This window comes from Hyperolius riggenbachi, chromosome 9 (genome assembly GCF_040937935.1).
Source record: "Hyperolius riggenbachi isolate aHypRig1 chromosome 9, aHypRig1.pri, whole genome shotgun sequence".
Taxonomy (NCBI): domain Eukaryota; kingdom Metazoa; phylum Chordata; class Amphibia; order Anura; family Hyperoliidae; genus Hyperolius; species Hyperolius riggenbachi.
In genome coordinates, this window is record NC_090654.1 from 287,406,000 (window position 1) to 287,427,957 (window position 21,958).

Sequence of the window (21,958 nt, forward strand, 5' to 3'; positions counted from 1 at the left end):
CCTGACATATTAACTGACTTCCCCCAACTTGTCATCAGACTGGTGAAAACAAGGGGCTGTGATTCTGGGGATGTCTCTACTGAGGTCACTGTAATCTGAACTTACCGAGTCATGCTCTGGAAAATGTTCCAGGAACTGTGCGACGTACGTCATAATGGACTGCTCATCCGGAGAATCCACCATCACATCTGCAACAAGACAGAGTACAAATCACAAATTCTGCCTTTCTTAAAGTGTAACTGTCGGGCATAAAATCAATTCTTTATTTGTATCTGGTAAACAAGTAATAAGGATGCTAACCAGGCAATCCAAAAGTTACAATCACTATTATATTTATTGTAGATAAATGATCATTCCCCAGTTCACACAACTCTTAGTTGGTACATCTGCCGCACAAAGGAAGTTGCAGGGCATGCTGGGTTGTCTTTTTTTTTTTTTTTTTACTCCTCAGACTTAAAGTGTAACTGTCGGGCATAAAATCAAAAATCTATTTTTTATTTGTATCTGGTAAACAAGTAATAAGGATGCTAACTTGGCAATCCAAAAGTTAAAGGGGAACTGAAGTAAGAGGTATACGGAGGCTGCCATATTTATTTCCTCTCAATCAATACCAGTTGCCTGGCAGCCCTGCTGGTCTATTTCTCTGCAGTAGTGCCAGAATCACACCTGAAACAAGCATGCAGCCAGTCTTGTCAGATCTGACTTTAAAGTCTGAAACATCTGATCTGCTGCATGCTTGGTCAGGGGCTATGGCTAATAGTATTAGAGGCAGAGGATCAGCAGGGCTGCCAGGCAACTGGTACTGCTTAAAAGGAAATAAACATGGCAGCCTCCATATACCTCTCTCTTCAGTTGTCCTTTAAAATCTCTATTACTTTTCTTGTTGATGAATGATCATTCCCCAGTTTACCCGACTCTTATTTGGTGCACACAATATTTGGTACCCAAAAAGGAAGTTGCAGGGCATGCTGGGTTGTCATCTTTTGCTTCTCTACTTCTACTTCTCTACTAAAGTAGCAAAAAAGGACGACCCAGCATGCCCTGCAACTTCCTTTTTGCGTACCAAATATTGTGTGCACCAAATAAGAGTCGGGTAAACTGGGGAATGATCATTCATCAACAAGAAAAGTATTAGTGATTTGAACTTTTGGATTGCCTGGTTAGCACCCTTATTAATTGTTTACCAGATAAAAAAAAAAGAATTGTTTTTTGATTTTATGCCCGATAGTTACACTTTAAAGCGGATCTGAGATAAACTTTTACTCGTTGCATAATTGTGTTCCTTCCATATAGTTTATAGGGCATTCCTCAAGCCAAATACTTTTTTTATGGTTTTAATACCCCAATTCCCTGTAAACTAAACAAGCCTCACTCACAGCTTTTTCAGAGAGCCTTGGCACTGTAGCAAGGGCTTATGGGAGATCAGTCTGGGCAGGAGGAGGAAGTTACTAGCCAGAGATTTCAGAGGCAGAGGGGAGGAGGGAGGAGGAGAGCAGAGTGAATTTGTCACAAGCTGAGGGCTGGAGATGCTATCAGCTTTGCCTGTGTGTAATGGTTTACAAACAACATGGCTGCTGTCATTGTATCACAGCAAGAAACAATCATATTCTATTGAAGCTGTTTGCAGCTAGATTTGTTGTGTAAACTAGCTAAACTTTAGATAAGATATATAGACAAGTTACTTGTTATAGTTAGTTTTTCATCTCGGATCCGCTTTAACTAATGCAGCCTGATTGGCTGAAGCCTCCTGACAATTCCTGAGATACATGGCACTAAAGGTAGCCACACACCTTACAATTTTTTATATATCTTTTCAATTCAAGAATAGCAATCAATGTATCTTACTGAATGTACCAATTCAAAAATCTGACCAATGTACAACACACCTATGTTCATTTTTTCCCCAATCATAAATAAAATAATTGAAGGCTCAGAAAAAAAAAATGATTGGAGCTGTACATCAAGTAACTGACAATCCACCACGCACCATACAATTCTCGATAAGGAAGGAGTTTTGAATCAGGATGATACCGTTTATTGGCTAACTTAGAGATGGATAAACAGTGAGCTTTCGGCTTATAAAAAGCCTTCGTCGGACTGGTTCCTGACCAGAACTGAAAAACACAGCTTATATACACTGACAAACAGAGGAGAAACATTCTTTAGCAAACATAAATGTAATTCGATGCCTCAACTGTTACTGATGAGGCTTTCCCAGGCATCCTATCTAAATTGATAACATTCTCGATAAGGTTGGTCTGAAATTTCCAACATGTCCAATCTCCACAAATTGTAAAAAATGGGAAATTCGATTGGATTTATCGATCAAAAACCAAGAAATGCTCTCGATTTTTCGGGACAACTGATTGTAATTATCATTGGATCTGTGTGTGTGTGTGTGGGGTGTGTATGTGTGTGTGTGTGTGGGAGGGGGGGTGTCACGAGCGGGAGGGTGCATCGTGCATCTGTAGTAGTGCAAATGTATGCAGCTTGGAAACAGACCAAATCAAATCCCAGTCCCACCTCACCTTCATTTGATTGGTCCGTTTTCAGGCTGTAGACTCTTGCATAAAAATGATTTGCACCTTATGGACCATCCCTACTGGAGAAGCGCGAAGGACAGGTTATCTCGCTTGTCTTGGCAGCACGCCTCTTCCCCTCAAATCAAGTGCCCAGGTGTCATCATAGTCCTCTCTCGCGCCTCATCACTGTTCCTGACCCCGCTGACATGATTACGTCATGCTGGAATATGTATTTAGCAACAACATTTTATTATGTTTATATGATACATTGCCAACAATAACCACAAGGTGGCAGTGTCTGTTTAGTACCAGAGGTATTTCTATATCCCGTGTCTGTAAAAGAGAATTGTGAATAAACTTGTTTGCATTGTTGGTGTGTATTAGCCAAGAGAGGCTTGCCATTAGCCATGAGGACTGATTAATATCTGTTTCTCCTGCATTCTACATTGCTGTGCACTAAGAAGCAAGATGATAATAGCCTTTGTAACGCACCACATGATGAGTGATCTAGTAAAGTGATGCAGCTGTGGGAAGTCATGACAAGACTCAGGCGCTTGATCAGACAGGAGGGATCAGAGCCGGAACCTCTACAAGGCAACTTAGGCAGGTGCTTGGTACCTGGAGAGAAACCAGAGGCCTGGTTGCCGCTACTCCCCATTAAATCTACCCAAAAAAGCCTTGTGGTCATCAAAGGTGGGCCAAAGTTGCTATCTTGCCAAGGCCCCATTCCACCATAATCAGCCTCCTTATCTGCTAGTTTTCTGCACTGACCAATCAGATCCCCTTCAGTGTCCCAGCGGAGGTCACATGGGTGACAGTCCCGCCACTGGACATCAAACTTTTTCCCAATATTTTTACCCTCTGGTTCCAGAAGCCGCGGGATGTTGAGCCTGCGTTCAGCGATGGTGAAAGCATTTTCCAGGTTCTCCCTGGGCGATCTCTCCAACGCCTTCTTGATAGACACCAGGCTGGGATCGATGGATTTAATAACCGCTAAGAAGGCCAAGCCGCTTCTCCAACTACCGGCAAAGTCCTGGACCGCCACGCCGAACCTGAGGAAAAACGAGGCACATTAATGCGCAAACATCACTTTCGCGGGAAATAATTACTGGGAGCTCTCAGGCCATGAGGAAAATATGCATTAATAGGTCTTAGTGGCTCCCCGCTGACAGCTTCTACCTCCTGCTGCTTTCCACTGCTTCTAAATGAGAGCCTCAGAGAATATCAAAGGTATTACATCTGCTCTCTGCATGCCACAGTGGTGACCCAGGTCACACCGCGAACCCAATCTACACTGACTGCATCTGTCTTTTCTTTCACCCATTAGGTTTTGGACTTAACATACTTTTTTTAAAGTGAAAATAAACTTATGAGATAATGAGTTGTATGTGTAGAACAGCTAAGAAATAGGACATTAGTAGCAAAGAAAAGTTTCATATTGTTTTTCAGTAAAGGAAGAGTTAAAAAAAGTGAGTTGTCATCTATGCAAAAGAGCTTTTCTGAGCTATTCCACCCAACTTGGGAGGAATACAGTCCTGTTTTCTGAAGCACTTAAAGGACCTCTGTCGCGAAAATCTTAAAATTTAAAATACATGTAAACCTACACAAATAAAAAGTATGTTTCTTCCAGAGTAAAATGAGCCATAAATTACTTTTCTCCTATGTTGCTGTCACTTACAGTAGGTAGTGGAAATCTGACATTACCGACAGATTTTGGGCTAGCCCATCATCTCATGGGAGGATCTCAGGGTTTTCTTTATTTTTAAAAGCACTTAGTGAATGGCAGTTGCGCCGTCCAACTGCCAAAAAAGTGTGCAGCGAGCAGGGAGGCTGGCCATCATCGTTGTATCAATCTTTTTCAAGGAATATCTTTATAAAGAATAAAGGCCATGCTGAGAATCCCCCATGGAGAGATGGACTAACCCAAAACCTGTCGGTAATGTCAGATTTCTACCACCTACTTGTAAGTGACAGCAACATAGGAGAGAAGTAATTTATGGCTCATTGTACTCTGGAAGAAACGTACTTCTTATTTGTATGTGTTTTAAATTTTAAGATTTTCGCGATAGTTCCTCTTTAAACAGCTAAGAAACAGTGAAAGACAGCGTGAGATAAGGTTTTACTGCAGGGAAGTTCAAAGGGTGATTATTTCTGCTTTGTTTTACAGCTTAAAAGACCGAGGCCCATATGCAATGAACCTTTTCTCCTGAGTTTTCTCCTATGAGAGAATTTCTCATCTTCTATTTAAAATAACTTTTCAGCACTTTGTAATTGAAAAAGGATCAAAAAGTAGGTTAAAAAGTACCCCCAAATTATTTTGAGTCTTTTCTTGCTTGCTGGCGCCTTAAAAGGCATCATATCGACAAGGTGTAAAATGATCACTTAGGAAAAAAAAAAACTCTGGAGAAAAAGTGAATTGCATATGGGTCAGAGTGTGGTTTTAAAACTGCAATTGTGACAGAATGATGCAATGCCATTAAAAAGAAAAGCTATATAACTGAATAAAGATACATAAAACTCTTTTCTTAGCTACTAATGTTCCATTTGTTATCCATACTACACAAACATTGTTTAGCAATTTTCGTTAAACAATGTTGTGCAATATAGTGGGAAAAACGCTTGTTGCGAAAAATCATTTGGAAAATTTGCATTGTGGGTATGGGCCTAGCGGTATCGTCACCATAAAAATCAAATTTCAACGGCAACTGGCCTGAGTGTATTAAGTGATAAAGATGCTAATCCTGCATTTAAAACGTTTGCTGTTGTTATGGTTTAAGGTTATCACATATTTTAGGAGCACTGGCCCTTTAATAGTCAGTGCCAAACAGTTGCATGCTGGGGGTTCTTTTTATTTATAATATATTCCTCCTCTTCCATTTATTTCCCCGCCTAGCTGCTTATCTGAAACACAATCCTCTGCTCACTTGTGTTTACAAGCAAGGCTGAGGTGACTCAGCGATTGGAGGAGAAAAGAAAAAAGTTAAGGGCAGAAATGACATCAGGATTTAGCCTCAAACTGTTGGCAAAAGACATGGTTCCCACCAGGAAGGGAATTATCTTCATTTACTATATAAAATTCACTGAAATCAAAACGTGGACAGTACAATACATGTGTTATGCGAGTAGATCAAGTATTTATCTACTTATATATGTGTTGTTTCCCTGGCATAGTATGGCTAATCCTCCTGCTTTAAAGAGACTCTGTAACATCAAAAACCTCCCCTGGGGGGTACTCACCTCGGGTGGGGGAAGCCTCCGGATCCTAATGAGGCTTCCCACGCCGTCCTCTGTCCCACGGGGGTCTCGCTGCAGCCCTCCGAACAACCGGCGACAGACCCGACTGTAGATTCAATATTTACCTTTCTGGCTCCAGCGGGGGCGCTGTGGCTGCTTTCGGCTCGGAAATAGACGGAAATACCCGATCTCCGTCGGGTCCGCTCTACTGCGCAGGCGCCGGAGACTTGCCCCTGCGCAGTAGAGCGGACCCGACGGCGATTGGGTATTTCAGCCTACTTCGGAGCCGACAGCCGTCAGAGCGCCTGCGCAGGAGCCAGGAAGGTAAATATTTACGTCGCCGCTGCACGGAGGGCTGCAGCGAGACCCCCGAGGGACGGAGGACGGCGTGGGAAACCTCATTAGGATCCGGAGGCTTCCCCCACCCGAGGTGAGTACCCCCCAGGGGACGTTTTGACGTTACAGTTCCTCTTTAAGAGATAGCTAGATAAGTAGGAAGGCAGTAACTAGAAGCCAGACATGCTAGTTTGTCTGATCAGTGAAGCATTACTCATGTGGCTCACAATGTCCCCCAGTCATGGGCTAATCACTCCCCTACACAAAGGCCGGGAGGGCAGCGAGTGTGCTGCTTTCTTACTTCCTTGTCCTCTGCTGAACCCAGCTGAGCAGAGCTTTGATTGCTTTGCGTTGATCCTTGATGGAAACGGACAGGCTCTTCTCTGTGCTGGGCGTGCTGGGATGGGACATGTCGGACTCGCTCCCGCTAGGCAGGGATGACAGACTGGAAGACGATGACATTCGATTCAGGTTTCCGGTGAGTTCTTTAATCTGCGAGAAAAGATAACGCGAAGGCTGTGAGTGTTTCTGCTCAAAACTGACGAGAGAGTGAGACACTTTCCTGTGCGGTCGCCGCGTGGCGAATCCACCGGGAACCGACAAATGGCACGCTTACACGGTGATAACACTGCTTCTACGAGAGCTACGGTAAAGCCCATCTAAGACAAAATCAAACAAGACAAACTTCTAACGGCAATCAGGCTGATAAGTGGATTCTAAATGGTCACTGGAGGCCTCAAGATCTTCTGCTAGACTGATGTTCCGCCGCTAACCCTGCCGAAATTTATAGGGCTGGTTCAGACGAGCGCTCGGGTGCGTTGAGTTTTGCTGATGCCAAACGCTTCCCTGCAAATGAGCACAGAAGCGTTCAGCATCGGTGCCTGTTGTTCGGCATTCTGAAGTGCCGCACATGTACATGAAGTGCTGCGCATGTACATGAAGCATCCATGCTGAGACAAGACAACAGGATCAATTTCGGTGTTTGCCGAACAGTGGTGAAAGTCGGTAATGACTTCTAAAAAGCGCTATACATACTTTTGAATGGACAGTGCTCGAGCTACGAGCGCCGCGACCATCGTTTATCACTGGCTTAATGCCCATGTGAACTGGCCAGCGTTTGCAATGGGGAGATGCAGCAGGCCTAAATCAGTTGTAAAGGCTGGCACAGACCAGCCACCTTAACTTACCGCATGCCCCAGCCGGGTCTATAGATGTAATTAACAGCAGAACATCAGTTGAGTGAAAGAACTTGAATAAGATCGAGCTCCTTACATTGATAATGGCAATCAACCTGAAGCTTGCGATCAACAAGAGAGGAGCCAGGCTGCAATCCACAAGAGAGGAGCCAGACTGCAATCCACAAGACAGGAGCCAGACTGCAATCCACAAGACAGGAGCCAGACTGCAATCCACAAGACAGGAGCCAGACTGCAATCCACAAGACAGGAGCAAGACTGCAATCCACAAGACAGGAGCAAGACTGCAATCCACAAGACAGGAGCAAGACTGCAATCCACAAGACAGGAGCAAGACTGCAATCCACAAGACAGGAGCAAGACTGCAATCCACAAGACAGGAGCCAGCCTGCAACCCACAAGACAGGAGCCAGACTGCAATCCACAAGACAGGAGCCAGACTGCAATCCACAAGACTGCAATCCACAACACAGGAGCCAGCCTGCAACCCACAAGACAGGAGCCAGACTGCAATCAACAAGACAGGAGCCAGACTGCAATCCACGAGACAGGAGCCAGAATGCAATCCACGAGACAGGAGCCAGACTGCAATCCACAAGACAGGAGCCAGACTGCAATCCACAAGACAGGAGCCAGACTGCAATCCACAAGACAGGAGCCAGACTGCAATCCCCAAGACAGGAGCCAGACTGCAATCCCCAAGACAGGAGCCAGCCTGCAATCCCCAAGACAGGAGCCAGCCTGCAACCCACAAGACAGGAGCCAGACTGAAATCCACAAGACAGGAGCCAGACTGCAATCCACAAGACAGGAGCCAGAATGCAATCCACAAGACAGGAGCCAGACTGCAACCCACAAGACAGGAGCCAGGCTGTAATCCACAAGACAGGAGCCAGACTGCAACCCACAAGACAGGAGCCAGACTGAAATCCACAAAACAGGAGCCAGACTGCAATCCACAAGACAGGAGCCAGAATGCAATCCACAAGACAGGAGCCAGACTGCAACCCACAAGACAGGAGCCAGACTGCAACCCACAAGACAGGAGCCAGGCTGCAATCCACAAGACAGGAGCCAGACTGCAACCCACAAGACAGGAGCCAGGCTGTAATCCACAAGACAGGAGCCAGACTGCAATCCACAAGACAGGAGCCAGAATGCAATCCACAAGACAGGAGACAGACTGCAACACACAAGACAGGAGCCAGGCTGCAATCCACAAGACAGGAGCCAGACTGCAACCCACAAGACAGGAGCCAGGCTGTAATCCACAAGACAGGAGCCAGACTGCAACCCACAAGACAGGAGCCAGACTGCAACCCACAAGACAGGAGCCAGACTGCAACCCACAAGACAGGAGCCAGCCTGCAACGCACAACACAGGAGCCAGACTGCAATCCACAAAACAGGAGCCAGACTGCAACCCACAAGAAAGAAGCTAGCCTGCAATCAACCAAACAGGAGCCAGACTGCAATCCACAAGACAGGAGCCAGACTGCAATCCACAAGACAGGAGCCAGACTGCAATCCACAAGACAGGAGCCAGACTGCAATCCACAAGACAGGAGCCAGACTGCAATCCACAAGACAGGAGCCAGACTGCAACCCACAAGACAGTAGCCAGGCTGCAATCCACAAGACAGGAGCCAGGCTGCAATTCACAAGACAGGAGCCAGCCTGCAATCCACAAGACAGGAGCCAGGCTGCAATTCACAAGACAGGAACCAGACTGCAATCCACAAGACAGGAGCCAGCCTGCAATCCACAAGACTGCAATCCACAAGACAGGAGCCAGACTGCAATCCACAAGACAGGAGCCAGACTGCAATCCACAAGACAGGAGCCAGACTGCAACCCACAAGAAAGAAGCTAGCCTGCAATCAACCAAACAGGAGCCAGACTGCAATCCACAAGACAGGAGCCAGACTGCAATCCACAAGACAGGAGCCAGACTGCAATCCACAAGACAGGAGCCAGACTGCAACCCACAAGACAGGAGCCAGGCTGCAATCCACAAGACAGGAGCCAGGCTGCAATTCACAAGACAGGAGCCAGCCTGCAATCCACAAGACAGGAGCCAGGCTGCAATTCACAAGACAGGAGCCAGCCTGCAATCCACAAGACAGGAGCCAGCCTGCAATCCACAAGACAGGAGCCAGCCTGCAATCCACAAGACAGGAGCCAGCCTGCAATCCACAAGACAGGAGCCAGCCTGCAATCCACAAGACAGGAGACAGGCTGCAACCCACAAAACAGGAGCCAGACTGCAATCCACAAGACAGGAGCCAGACTGCAACCCACAAAACAGGAGCCAGACTGCAATCCACAAGACAGGAGCCAGACTGCAATCCACAAGACAGGAGCCAGACTGCAATCCACAAGACAGGAGCCAGACTGCAATCCACAAGACAGGAGCCAGACTGCAATCCACAAGACAGGAGCCAGACTGCAACCCACAAGACAGGAGCCAGACTGCAATCCACAAGACAGGAGCCAGACTGCAACCCACAAAACAGGAGCCAGACTGCAATCCACAAAACAGGAGCCAGACTGCAATCCACAAGACAGGAGCCAGACTGCAATCCACAAGACAGGAGCCAGACTGCAATCCACAAGACAGGAGCCAGACTGCAACCCACAAGACAGGAGCCAGACTGCAATCCACAAGACAGGAGCCAGACTGCAACCCACAAGACAGGAGCTAGACTGCAATCCACAAATCAGGAGCTAGACTGCAATCCACAAGACAGGACCCAGACTGCAATCCACAAGACAGGACCCAGACTGCAATCCACAAGACAGGACCCAGACTGCAATGCACAACACAGGAGCCAGACTGCAATGCACAACACAGGAGCCAGACTGCAATCCACAAGACAGGAGCCAGACTGCAACCCACAAGACAGGAGCCAGACTGCAACCCACAAGACAGGAGCCAGACTGCAACCCACAAGACAGGAGCCAGACTGCAATTCACAAGACAGGAGCCAGCCTGCAACCCACAAGACAGGAGCCAGACTGCAACCCACAAGACAGGAGCCAGACTGCAACCCACAAGACAGGAGCCAGACTGCAACCCACAAGACAGGAGCCAGACTGCAACCCACAAGACAGGAGCCAGACTGCAATCCACAAATCAGGAGCTAGACTGCAATCCACAAGACAGGACCCAGACTGCAATCCACAAGACAGGAGCCAGACTGCAATGCACAACACAGGAGCCAGACTGCAATCCACAAGACAGGAGCCAGACTGCAATCCACAAATCAGGAGCTAGACTGCAATCCACAAGACTGCAATCCACAAGACAGGAGCCAGACTGCAACCCACAAGACAGGAGCCAGACTGCAACCCACAAGACAGGAGCCAGACTGCAATCCACAAGACAGGAGCCAGACTGCAATCCACAAGACAGGAGCCAGACTGCAATCCACAAGACAGGAGCCAGCCTGCAATCCACAAGAGAGAAGCCAGACTGCAATCCACAAGACAGGAGCCAGACTGCAATCCACAAGACAGGAGCCAGACTGCAACCCACAAAACAGGAGCCAGACTGCAATCCACAATAAAGCCACAGATCTAGATGGTCTACTCTAGTTTCTGATTGCCTGATGTGCAAAACAAGGGTAAAATTGATGCTCCTTCTACCCCTCTCCATAATACAGTACACGCTACTCCGTTTCTCCACAGAGCAGTACATGCTGCTCCTCCCCTCCTTCCTCTCTCCATAGCACAGTGCATGCTGCTCATCCACTCTTCATAGCACAGTTCAAGCAGCTCCCCTCATCCATAGAACAGTTTATGTTGCTCCTCTCCCCCCTTTCTCTCTCCATGCTACAGAACATACTGCTCCTCCTTCCTTTCTTCTCTCCCTAGTACAGTGCATGCTGCTCATATCCTCTCCATAATACAGGACATGCCACTCCTCCCACCCCTCCCCTCTTTATACTACAGTTGCCATTTCTCCTCCCCTTTCTCTCGCCATGCTATGGAACATACTGCTCCCCCTCTCCTCCCGCTCTCCCTAGTACAGACCATGCAGCTCATACCCCTCCATAGCGCACCAAATGCCACTCCTCCTACCCCTCCCCTCTATACTACAGTTGTCATTTCTCTCTCCACATTGCAGTATATGGAAATGATTGTCAATCATCTCCTAAGAGTTACATTTAGTAACGATGCTTACGCACTTTTCTTTATACTGTACATGTTTTTTTTTAATTTTCAAAACTTATTATAGCAAATGTGACAAGCACAAATCCCCCCTGTGCCCATCCAAAGTACCCGATGGGGGTACAAGGGACATGTCAGGATCCTGGTCTCTAGAGAGATCCCTGCCATCCACAGAGAAATGTCTATTCACTGCCACTTATCATTACAAACCCATCCTGAGCTGCGGTAGTACCGCAGTGCCATATCGCCAAACATTCCCCAATCATGGACTACCTGCAGGAAGAGGATGATGTTCCATATTAACCCCAGGACCAAGGAGGGGTTCCCATCAGCGATCTCAGCGGCATCTATACTGACCAGCTTCACCTAGGAGGAAACGTACAGCGAGATCAGTGTGAGAGTCAGAATAGAACAGAGGCGCCAAAAGTATAAAAGCAGTAGTTAAAAGAATTAAAAAATACTTAGGAGGTAGTGGTGGACTTGCCTCTTGCAAGCAGACGCAAGAGACTGTAATATTCAAAAACATAAAGTATTTATTTGGTATACTGCAGGGGGTTCCCAACGCGTTTCACAGGCTTGTACCTGCTTCCTCGGGAAATAGACAATAGGAGCATACAACAGCAAATGGTCAGGAACACACCTGGTGCCTCAGTGTGAGAGTCAGGTGTGCGTATATCCATACCGACAGCAAGCCTAACACTGTGTATGTATGTGCCTTGTTCCCGCCTTACTCCACCCACTGGACGACACACTGTCATTCCTACTATGATAGGACATTAGATGATGAATGTGGTATAAAGGTAAGTCAGTGACATGACTATGTACTCTGTAAAGTGCTGACGATGTTGTCAGTGGCAGTGCTATATAAATACATAATAATAATAATCATAATAATAATAATATGGTAGGACATTAGACTATGACTATAGTAGGATTAGAGTGTGAGCTCCTCTGAGGACAGTCAGTGACATGACTATGTACTCTGTAATGTGCTGCAGAAGATGTCAGTGCTATATAAATACATAATAATAATATGGTAGGATATTAGACTATGACTATGGTAGGATTAGATTGTGAGCTCCTCTGAGGACAAAGTAGGTGAAGTGAGAAGCACCTTAGCATGTAGAGGTGTGCCTCAATCCCGTCCCAGTGTCTCTTGGGACCACTGTAGTCAAGAAGATAAATGGATCGGCACCACCAAGATACGTTCAAGGCTCTTTTATTGAGCACAGCAGTAACAGACGCTGTTTCGGGCTAGCAAGCCCTTTCTCAAACTGCTGTTTGAGAAAGGGCTTGCTAGCCCGAAACAGCGTCTGTTACTGCTGTGCTCAATAAAAGAGCCTTGAACGTATCTTGGTGGTGCCGATCCATTTATCTCCTCTGAGGACAGTCAGTGACATGACTATGTACTCTATAAAGTGCTGCAGGAGATGTCAGTGCTATATAAATACATATTAATAATATGGTAGGACATTAGACTATGACAGGATTAGATTGTGAGCTCCTCTGAGGACAGTCACTGACATGACTATGTACTATGTAAAGTGCTGCATGTGCTATATAAATACATAATAATAATAATAATAATAAACACCCAGAATGGTCTAGTAAATACATTGCTCACAAGAGACTGGTGGAGCTTCAACAATCTGGCATCCTTCAGCCAGCCAACTCGGGCTTTAAAGTCATTCTGAATTGAGGAGAATGTTAATCCTCATAAATCCGATTATAGAATAGTCTACACACTCCCGCAGAGGAGCGAGGTGCAGGACGGCATTAAGTCACTGAACACCCATCCCCCAGGCTGCAGGAAAGACCAAGCACACTGATTATAGTGACAGTCTACAGAGAAGGTGACAACAGGAGCTGGGCAGTGCCCCTTTATATGAGCCTGTGTTCAAATCTTGGGAGTTAAAGTGTACTGGAGGTGACAGGAAACATGGGGGAATTATTGTTATTATGATTTAGTATTTATATAGCGCCGAAATCTTCCTCAGTGCTGTGCAGAGTACATAGTCAGGTCACTGACTGTCCTCAGAGGAGCTCACAATCTAATCCTGCCATAGTAATAGTCTAATGTCCTGCCATATTATTATTATGTATTTATACAGCACTGACATCTTCTGTAGCACATTACAGAGTACATAGTCATGTCACTTGCTGTCCTCAGAGGAGCTCACACTCTAATTCTACCATAGTCATAGTCTAATGTCCTACCATATTATTATTATGTATTTATATAGCACTGACATCTTCTGCAGCACTTTACAGAGTACATAGTCATGTCACTGACTGTCCTCAGAGGAGCTCACAATCTAAACCTACCATAGTCATAGTGTAATGTCTTACCATTACCATATTATTATTATGTATGTATATAGCACTGGCATCTTCTGCAGCACATTACAGAGTACATAGTCATGTCACTGACTGACCTCAGAGGAGCTCACAATCTAAACCTACCATAGTCATAGTGTAATGTCCTACCATATTATTATTATGTATTTATATAGCACTGACATCTTCTGCAGCACATTACAGAGTACATAGTCATGTCACTGACTGACCTCAGAGGAGCTCACAATCTAATCCTACCATAGTCATAGCCTAATGTCCTACCATATTATTATTATGTATTTATATAGCACTGACATCTCCTGCAGCACATTACAGAGTACATAGTCATGTCACTGACTGTCCTCAGAGGAGCTCACAATCTAATCCTACCATAGTCATAGTCTAATGCCCTACCATATTATTATTATGTATTTATATAGCACTGACATCTTCTGCAGCACTGTACAGAGTACATAGTCATGTCACTGACTGTCCTCAGAGAAGCTCACAATCTAATCCTACCATAGTCATAGTCTAATGCCCTACCATATTATTATTATGTATTTATATAGCACTGACCTCTTCTGCAGCACTGTACAGAGTACATAGTCATGTCACTGAGTGTCCTCAGAGGAGCTCACACTCTAATCCTACCATAGTCATAGCCTAATGTCCTACCATATTATTATTATTATGTATTTATATAGCACTGACATCTTCTGCAGCACTGTACAGAGTACATAGTCATGTCACTGACTGCCCTCAGAGGAGCTCACAGTCTAATCCCTACCATAGTCATAGTGTAATGTCCTACCATATTATTATTATGTATTCACATAGCACTGACATCTTCTGCAGCACTTTACAGAGTACATAGTCATGTCACTGACTGTCCTCAGAGGAGCTCACACTCTAATCCTACCATAGTCACCGTGTAATGTTCTACCATATTATTATTATGTATTCACATAGCACTGACAACTTCTGCAGCACATTACAGAGTACATAGTCATGTCACTGACTGCCCTCAGAGGAGCTCACAATCTAATCCTACCATAGTCATAGTCTAATGTCCTACCATATTATTATTATGTATGTATATAGCACTGGCATCTTCTGCAGCACATTACAGAGTACATAGTCATGTCACTGACTGCCCTCAGAGGAGCTCACAATCTAATCCTACCATAGTCATAGTCTAATGTCCTACCATATTATTATTATGTATTTATATAGCACTGACATCTCCTGTAGCACTGTACAGAGTACATAGTCATGTCACTGACTGTCCTCAGAGGAGCTCACACTCTAATCCTACCATAGTCATAGTCTAATGTCCTACCATATTATTATTATGTATTTATATAGCACTGAGATCTTCTGCAGCACATTACAGAGTGCATAGTCATGTCACTGACTGTCCTCAGAGGAGCTCACAATCTAAACCTACCATAGTCATAGTGTAATGTCTTACCATTACCATATTATTATTATGTATGTATATAGCACTGGCATCTTCTGCAGCACATTACAGAGTACATAGTCATGTCACTGACTGACCTCAGAGGAGCTCACAATCTAAACCTACCATAGTCATAGTCTAATGTCCTACCATATTATTATTATGTATTTATATAGCAGTGACATCTCCTGCAGCACATTACAGAGTACATAGTCATGTCACTGACTGTCCTCAGAGGAGCTCACAATCTAATCCTACCATAGTCCTATGTGTGTCACAGGGCCACTTTAGTGGAAAGCCTATTAACCTATCTGTATGTTTTATGGGATGTGGGAGGAAACCGGAGTGCCAGGTGGAAACCCACGCTGACACAGGTGTGGGAACAAGAAGCCTGATGCCCGTTTTGCGCCTCCTTCCGCTTCTTCCAAGGCTGTGTCTGTGTTATTGTTTCAGTTGAAAACCAGCAGTGTAATAAAAGCTACAAACATGGGGTTTATTTTTTACATTAGAAGACACAGCCATAGACAGCAGTGGATGTGTGACGCCTCTGAAAGTAACTGGTGCTCCAGGCGGTAGCCTGAAGTGTTTTTTCTGGAAAACTGCCCCATGTACTGTATATGATCAGCGTCCGACACTTACATTACTGTCTTCCAGGAACTTCAGTGCTTTGGCGATGTTATTCAGCCGGAAGATGCGATGAGTGGAGGATTTGTACTCGTGGAGCTAAAATCAGGAGCAAAAATCATTATAAAATGAGGAGACATTTATTCCGTAAACTGTTGCTAAATCTAATGTAAAATTACGCACTTGTTAAAAATAATTGTGCATGCGCAGTTCATTCTGTGACGCAGCTCTGGTGGTGCTCCTGTCATCTTTGCTATCGCACCGCGCATACACACAGCACAGAGCCGCGGCACTGAACAAACTGTGCGTGCTGAGCCAGAGAAGATCCGGTTCAAAGGTCCCGACTACTTGTGGTTATATCCTATACGGGAACGGATTGCGGTGAAACGAGCATCCCTTAGGGGGGGTGGGGGGGAGGACAACAGGGGCAGTACCAGGACCAGGATACATTAAAGATATCATGTCCTCTAATTATCATTTTCTTTCACTCCGATATCATGTTAGCCACCAACCTCTGCTCCAATGCAGAGTCTGTTAGATGACCTGATATATATGTTCGAAGGGGGTGTGGCTACGGTCAGACATGTCGTTGTAGGAAATCCCGACAGACTCCAATTTCATAGCTCCCAACTGTCCCTCTTTTGGAGGGACAGTCCCTCTTTGGGACTCCTGTCCCTCTTTCTTTGTCAGTTGTCCCTCTTTCAGGACTCATGTACAGATCTGTGTTATTAAATATGTATTTTTCTACTGAAAAATGTGTTTGATTGACTCTAAGCTTTATTCCCAACCTTTAAATGGATATAGTTCTTATTTTCAAGTGTTAATATGATGGAAAATGATCCAGGATAGAAAGGACCAGTGTGGTTTGAATTATAAAACAACATATTCTTGTTATGAAATCTTTATAGTGTGTGATTAGGGGCGTGGTTAGAGGCGTGGCAGGGGTGTGGCTTAAGTGTCCCTCTTTCTGATCTCAAAAAGTTGGTAGGTATGCAATTTGCTTCCTGCAGACTTGAGGGGAACCCGAGGTGACAGGGATATAGAGGCTGAAATGTTTATTTCATTGATATAATGCACTTCCTCCTCTTGGGATGGGTGCGCACATAGCAGAAATGCTAGTGTTGCGGAAACCGCTGCGTTTTTGCCACTAATGGAAGTCTATGGTCCGCAGGAAAAAAAAACACATAAAACGCAGGTTTTGTTGCATAATCTTCAAAAACTCAGCTAAAATGCACATAATGAAAGTCAATGAAAGCGCAATGGTATGAAAGCGCAATGGTGTGAAAGCGCAATGGTGTGAAAGCGCAATGGTGTGAAAACGCAATGGTATGAAAGCGCAATGGTGTGAAAGCGCAATGGTGTGAAAGCGCAATGGTGTGAAAGCGCAATGGTATGAAAGCGCAATGGTATGAAAGCGCAATGGTATGAAAGCGCAATGGTATGCATTTCCATGCGTTTTTGGTAAAGCAAAAATAGTTTTATGATGTATTTCCAGTTCCTGTTGTCTTCCTAGTGATTTGCATAAAACGCAAAAGAAAACCGCATGTGAGCCGCAAACGCATTAAAACACACGCAAGACGCTTGAAAAACGCATCTGCGGTTAAAAAAATGCAAACGCAGAAAAAAAGCTGCACATAAAACGCACACAACATATAATGAATACATGACATAAAATGCAGCCTTTCATGTTATGTTATGTGTGCACCCAGCCTAATACTTTTAGCCATATGCCCTGAACAAGCACGCATATCAGATGTCTATGACAAATGTCTATCACAAATCTGACAAGATTACCTGCATGCTTGTTTCAGGTGTGTGATTCAGACCCTACTGACCAGAAAGATCAGCAGTACTGCCAGGCAACTGGTATTGTTTAAAAGCAAATAAATTCAGCAAAGTCCCCGTTACCCAGAAGTCAGGCAACCAGAAGTCTCAACTAACCGGCATGCCTGAGGGATAAACGGGGAATGTGCTTTTTGCGGGTTTAGAAGCTATTTAAATACTTACCGAGCCTCCAGCGATGCCTAGCAGCCTTTCTGCATCATCTAGCAGGCCCCTAGCGGCTTCTTGCGCCCAGTTCGCACAAGCCGGCGTGTCATGTGACCCAATGCGGAACACGGCGGCTTGCTTGCAGAAAGGCTGGTAGACGTCGCTGGAGGCTTGGTAAGTATTGGGGGGAGGTTTGCATCATTAGACTTAATGGTCGTTGGCTGCTTTTTTTAAACGATCGTTGTTTGAAATGATCAGGGGACGATTGTTTCAAACGACTATAGTCGCATGTGTGTACGTACCTTTATGGTGTGTACACACTTAAAAGATGCACATACTTTTGCACATACTGATCTGTTGCATGTGTACAGCATCTTTGTGTGCAGCATCTTGCAAAGATTTGTATCTGATGGGGAGTTCAGCTCCATAGAATAGACTGTGTAGAGTATGGCTCTCATACTACATGTAAGGGGGTAAGATATCTGTCTGATGGGGAGTTCAGCTCCATAGAATAGACTGTGTAGGTGTGGCTCTCATACTACATGGAAGGGGGTAAGATTTCTGTCTGATGGGGAGATCAGCTCCATAGAATAGACTGTGTAGGTGTGGCTCTCATACTACATGGAAGGGGGTAAGATTTCTGTCTGATGGGGAGAGCAGCTCCATAGAATAGACTGTGTAGGTATGGCTCTCATACTACATGGAAGGGGGTAAGATATCTGTCTGATGGGGAGATCAGCTCCATAGAATAGACTGTAGGTGTGGCTCTCATACTACATGGAAGGGGGTAAGATTTCTGTCTGATGGGGAGTGCAGCTCCATAGAATAGACTGTGTAGAGTATGGCTCTCATACTACATGTAAGGGGGTAAGATATCTGTCTGATGGGGAGATCAGCTCCATAGAATAGACTGTGTAGGTGTGGCTCTCATACTACATGGAAGGGGGTAAGATTTCTGTCTGATGGGGAGTGCAGCTCCATAGAATAGACTGTGTAGGTGTGGCTCTCATACTACATGGAAGGGGGTAAGATTTCTGTCTGATGGGGAGTTCAGCTCCATAGAATAGACTGTGTAGGTGTGGCTCTCATACTACATGGAAGGGGGTAAGATTTCTGTCTGATGGGGAGTGCAGCTCCATAGAATAGACTGTGTAGGTGTGGCTCTCATACTACATGGAAGGGGGTAAGATTTCAATCTGATGGGGAGTGCAGCTCCATAGAATAGACTGTGTAGGTATGGCTCTCATACTACATGGAAGGGGGTAAGATTTCAATCTGATGGGGAGTGCAGCTCCATAGAATAGACTGTGTAGGTGTGGCTCTCATACTACATGGAAGGGGGTAAGATCTCTGTCTGATGGGGAGTGCAGCTCCATAGAATAGACTGTGTAGGTGTGGCTCTCATACTACATGGAAGGGGGTAAGATTTCTGTCTGATGGGGAGTGCAGCTCCATAGAATAGGCTGTGTAGGTGTGGCTCTCATACTACATGGAAGGGGGTAAGATTTCTATCTGATGGGGAGTGCAGCTCCATAGAATAGACTGTGTAGAGTATGGCTCTCATACTACATGGAAGGGGGTAAGATCTCTGTCTGATGGGGAGTGCAGCTCCATAGAATAGACTGTGTAGGTGTGGCTCTCATACTACATGGAAGGGGGTAAGATCTCTGTCTGATGGGGAGTGCAGCTCCATAGAATAGACTGTGTAGGTGTGGCTCTCATACTACATGGAAGGGGGTAAGATCTCTGTCTGATGAGGAGTGCAGCTCCATAGAATAGGCTGTGTAGGTGTGGCTCTCATACTACATGGAAGGGGGTAAGATTTCTGTCTGATGGGGAGTGCAGCTCCATAGAATAGACTGTGTAGAGTATGGCTCTCATACTACATGGAAGGGGGTAAGATCTCTGTCTGATGGGGAGTGCAGCTCCATAGAATAGACTGTGTAGGTGTGGCTCTCATACTACATGGAAGGGGGTAAGATCTCTGTCTGATGGGGAGTGCAGCTCCATAGAATAGACTGTGTAGGTGTGGCTCTCATACTACATGGAAGGGGGTAAGATCTCTGTCTGATGGGGAGTGCAGCTCCATAGAATAGGCTGTGTAGGTGTGGCTCTCATACTACATGGAAGGGGGTAAGATTTCTGTCTGATGGGGAGTGCAGCTCCATAGAATAGACTGTGTAGGTGTGGCTCTCATACTACATGGAAGGGGGTAAGATTTCTGTCTGATGGGGAGTGCAGCTCCATAGAATAGACTGTGTAGGTGTGGCTCTCATACTACATGGAAGGGGGTAAGATTTCTGTCTGATGGGGAGTTCAGCTCCATAGAATAGACTGTGTAGGTGTGGCTCTCATACTACATGGGAGGGGGTAAGATCTCTGTCTGATGGGGAGTGCAGCTCCATAGAATAGACTGTGTAGGTGTGGCTCTCATACTACATGGAAGGGGGTAAGATCTCTGTCTGATGGGGAGTGCAGCTCCATAGAATAGGCTGTGTAGGTGTGGCTCTCATACTACATGGAAGGGGGTAAGATTTCTGTCTGATGGGGAGTGCAGCTCCATAGAATAGACTGTGTAGGTGTGGCTCTCATACTACATGGAAGGGGGTAAGATTTCTGTCTGATGGGGAGTGCAGCTCCATAGAATAGACTGTGTAGGTGTGGCTCTCATACTACATGGAAGGGGGTAAGATTTCTGTCTGATGGGGAGTTCAGCTCCATAGAATAGACTGTGTAGAGCAGTGATTCCCAACCGCTGTGCCGCGGTACACTGGTGTGCCGTGGCATGGTGCCAGGTGTGCCGTCCAGTACGCTGGAGGGGGGAAGTAGCGCTAGAAGGAGGGGCAGTGGAGGCAGCGGTGGGGAGGGGGGAAATATCCCCCCCTCCCTCACCTGGGACCCCTCCTTCTGCCTCTCTCCCCCTCCATTTAGCGGTGGCAAGTGCAGGGCGGCTCGGCGGCGGGGAGACATGCGCAGACTTACCACTTCTGCATTCCAAGCACCGGCAGCGTCATGTCGTCAGATCTTCGCCTTCAATGCCGCCCACTGTGCTTCCTGATTAGCGGAAGAGCAGTGGGCGGCATTGAAGGCGGAGATCTGACGACATGACGCTGCCGGCGCTTGGAACGCAGAAGTGGTAAGTCTGCGCATGTCTCCCCGCCGCCGAGCCGCCCTGCACTTGCCACCGCTAAACGGAGGGGGAGAGAGGCAGAAGGAGGGGTCCCAGGTGAGGGAGGGGGGGGGGATATTTCCCCCCTCCCCACCGCTGCCTCCACTGCCCCTCCTTCTAGCGCTGCTTCCCCCCTCCTGGGCATCTATACTGGGGGGAACTGTACTAGCTATACTGGGGGCAACTAAACTAGCTGTACTGGGGGCAACTAAACTAGCTTTACTGGGGGCAACTAAACTAGCTTTACTGGGGGCAACTAAACTAGCTTTACTGGGGGCAACTAAACTAGCTATACTGGGGGCAACTAAACTAGCTACACTGGGGGCAACTATACTAGCTATACTGGGCACTACCTACCTATGCTAGCTATGCTGGGCACTATGCTAGGTATGCTGGGCACTATACTAGCTATACTGGGTACCATACTAGCTATCTGGGCACTATACTAGCTATACTGGGCACTTTACTGGCTATACTGGGGCACTACCTACCTATACTGGGGCACTACCTATCCATACTGGGACTATACTAGCTATACTGGGGCACTATACTAGCTATACTGGGGCACTATACTGGGGTAACTATACTAACCATACTGGGGCAACTAAACTCCCTATACTGGGGCAACTATGCTAGCTATGCAGCCGCACCCCAGCCCCCCCCCCCATAGCCTGCTACACACGGCACTGTCCACTAGGTCGCGCAAACACCCGCGCGCCCCCCGCCGTTCCCCGGAGAAAAATATGGTCAGAAAGTGTTCCCCGGGCCGGAAAAGGTTGGGAATCACTGGTGTAGAGTATGGCTCTCATACTACATGGAAGGGGGTAAGATTTCTATCTGATGGGGAGTGCAGCTCCATAGAATAGACTGTGTAGGTATGGCTCTCATACTACATGGAAGGGGGTAAGATTTCTGT

The 21,958-nt window shown here is 46.2% G+C and overlaps 1 protein-coding gene across 3 annotated transcripts in view; it reads right to left on the minus strand.

Annotated features, from left to right (window-relative positions):
* Positions 1-21,958, minus strand: part of CLMN (calmin) — a 170,930-nt gene that overhangs the window by 23,740 nt on the left and 125,232 nt on the right. For all 3 annotated transcript variants that reach the window (XM_068254734.1, XM_068254735.1, XM_068254736.1), the window contains 5 exons: positions 15,900-15,983; positions 11,735-11,827; positions 6,394-6,584; positions 3,381-3,574; positions 106-188 (listed from right to left, as the gene is read on the minus strand). In XM_068254734.1, coding sequence (XP_068110835.1) covers positions 106-188; positions 3,381-3,574; positions 6,394-6,584; positions 11,735-11,827; positions 15,900-15,983 — 645 coding nt within the window. The remainder of the gene's footprint in view (positions 1-105; positions 189-3,380; positions 3,575-6,393; positions 6,585-11,734; positions 11,828-15,899; positions 15,984-21,958) is intronic.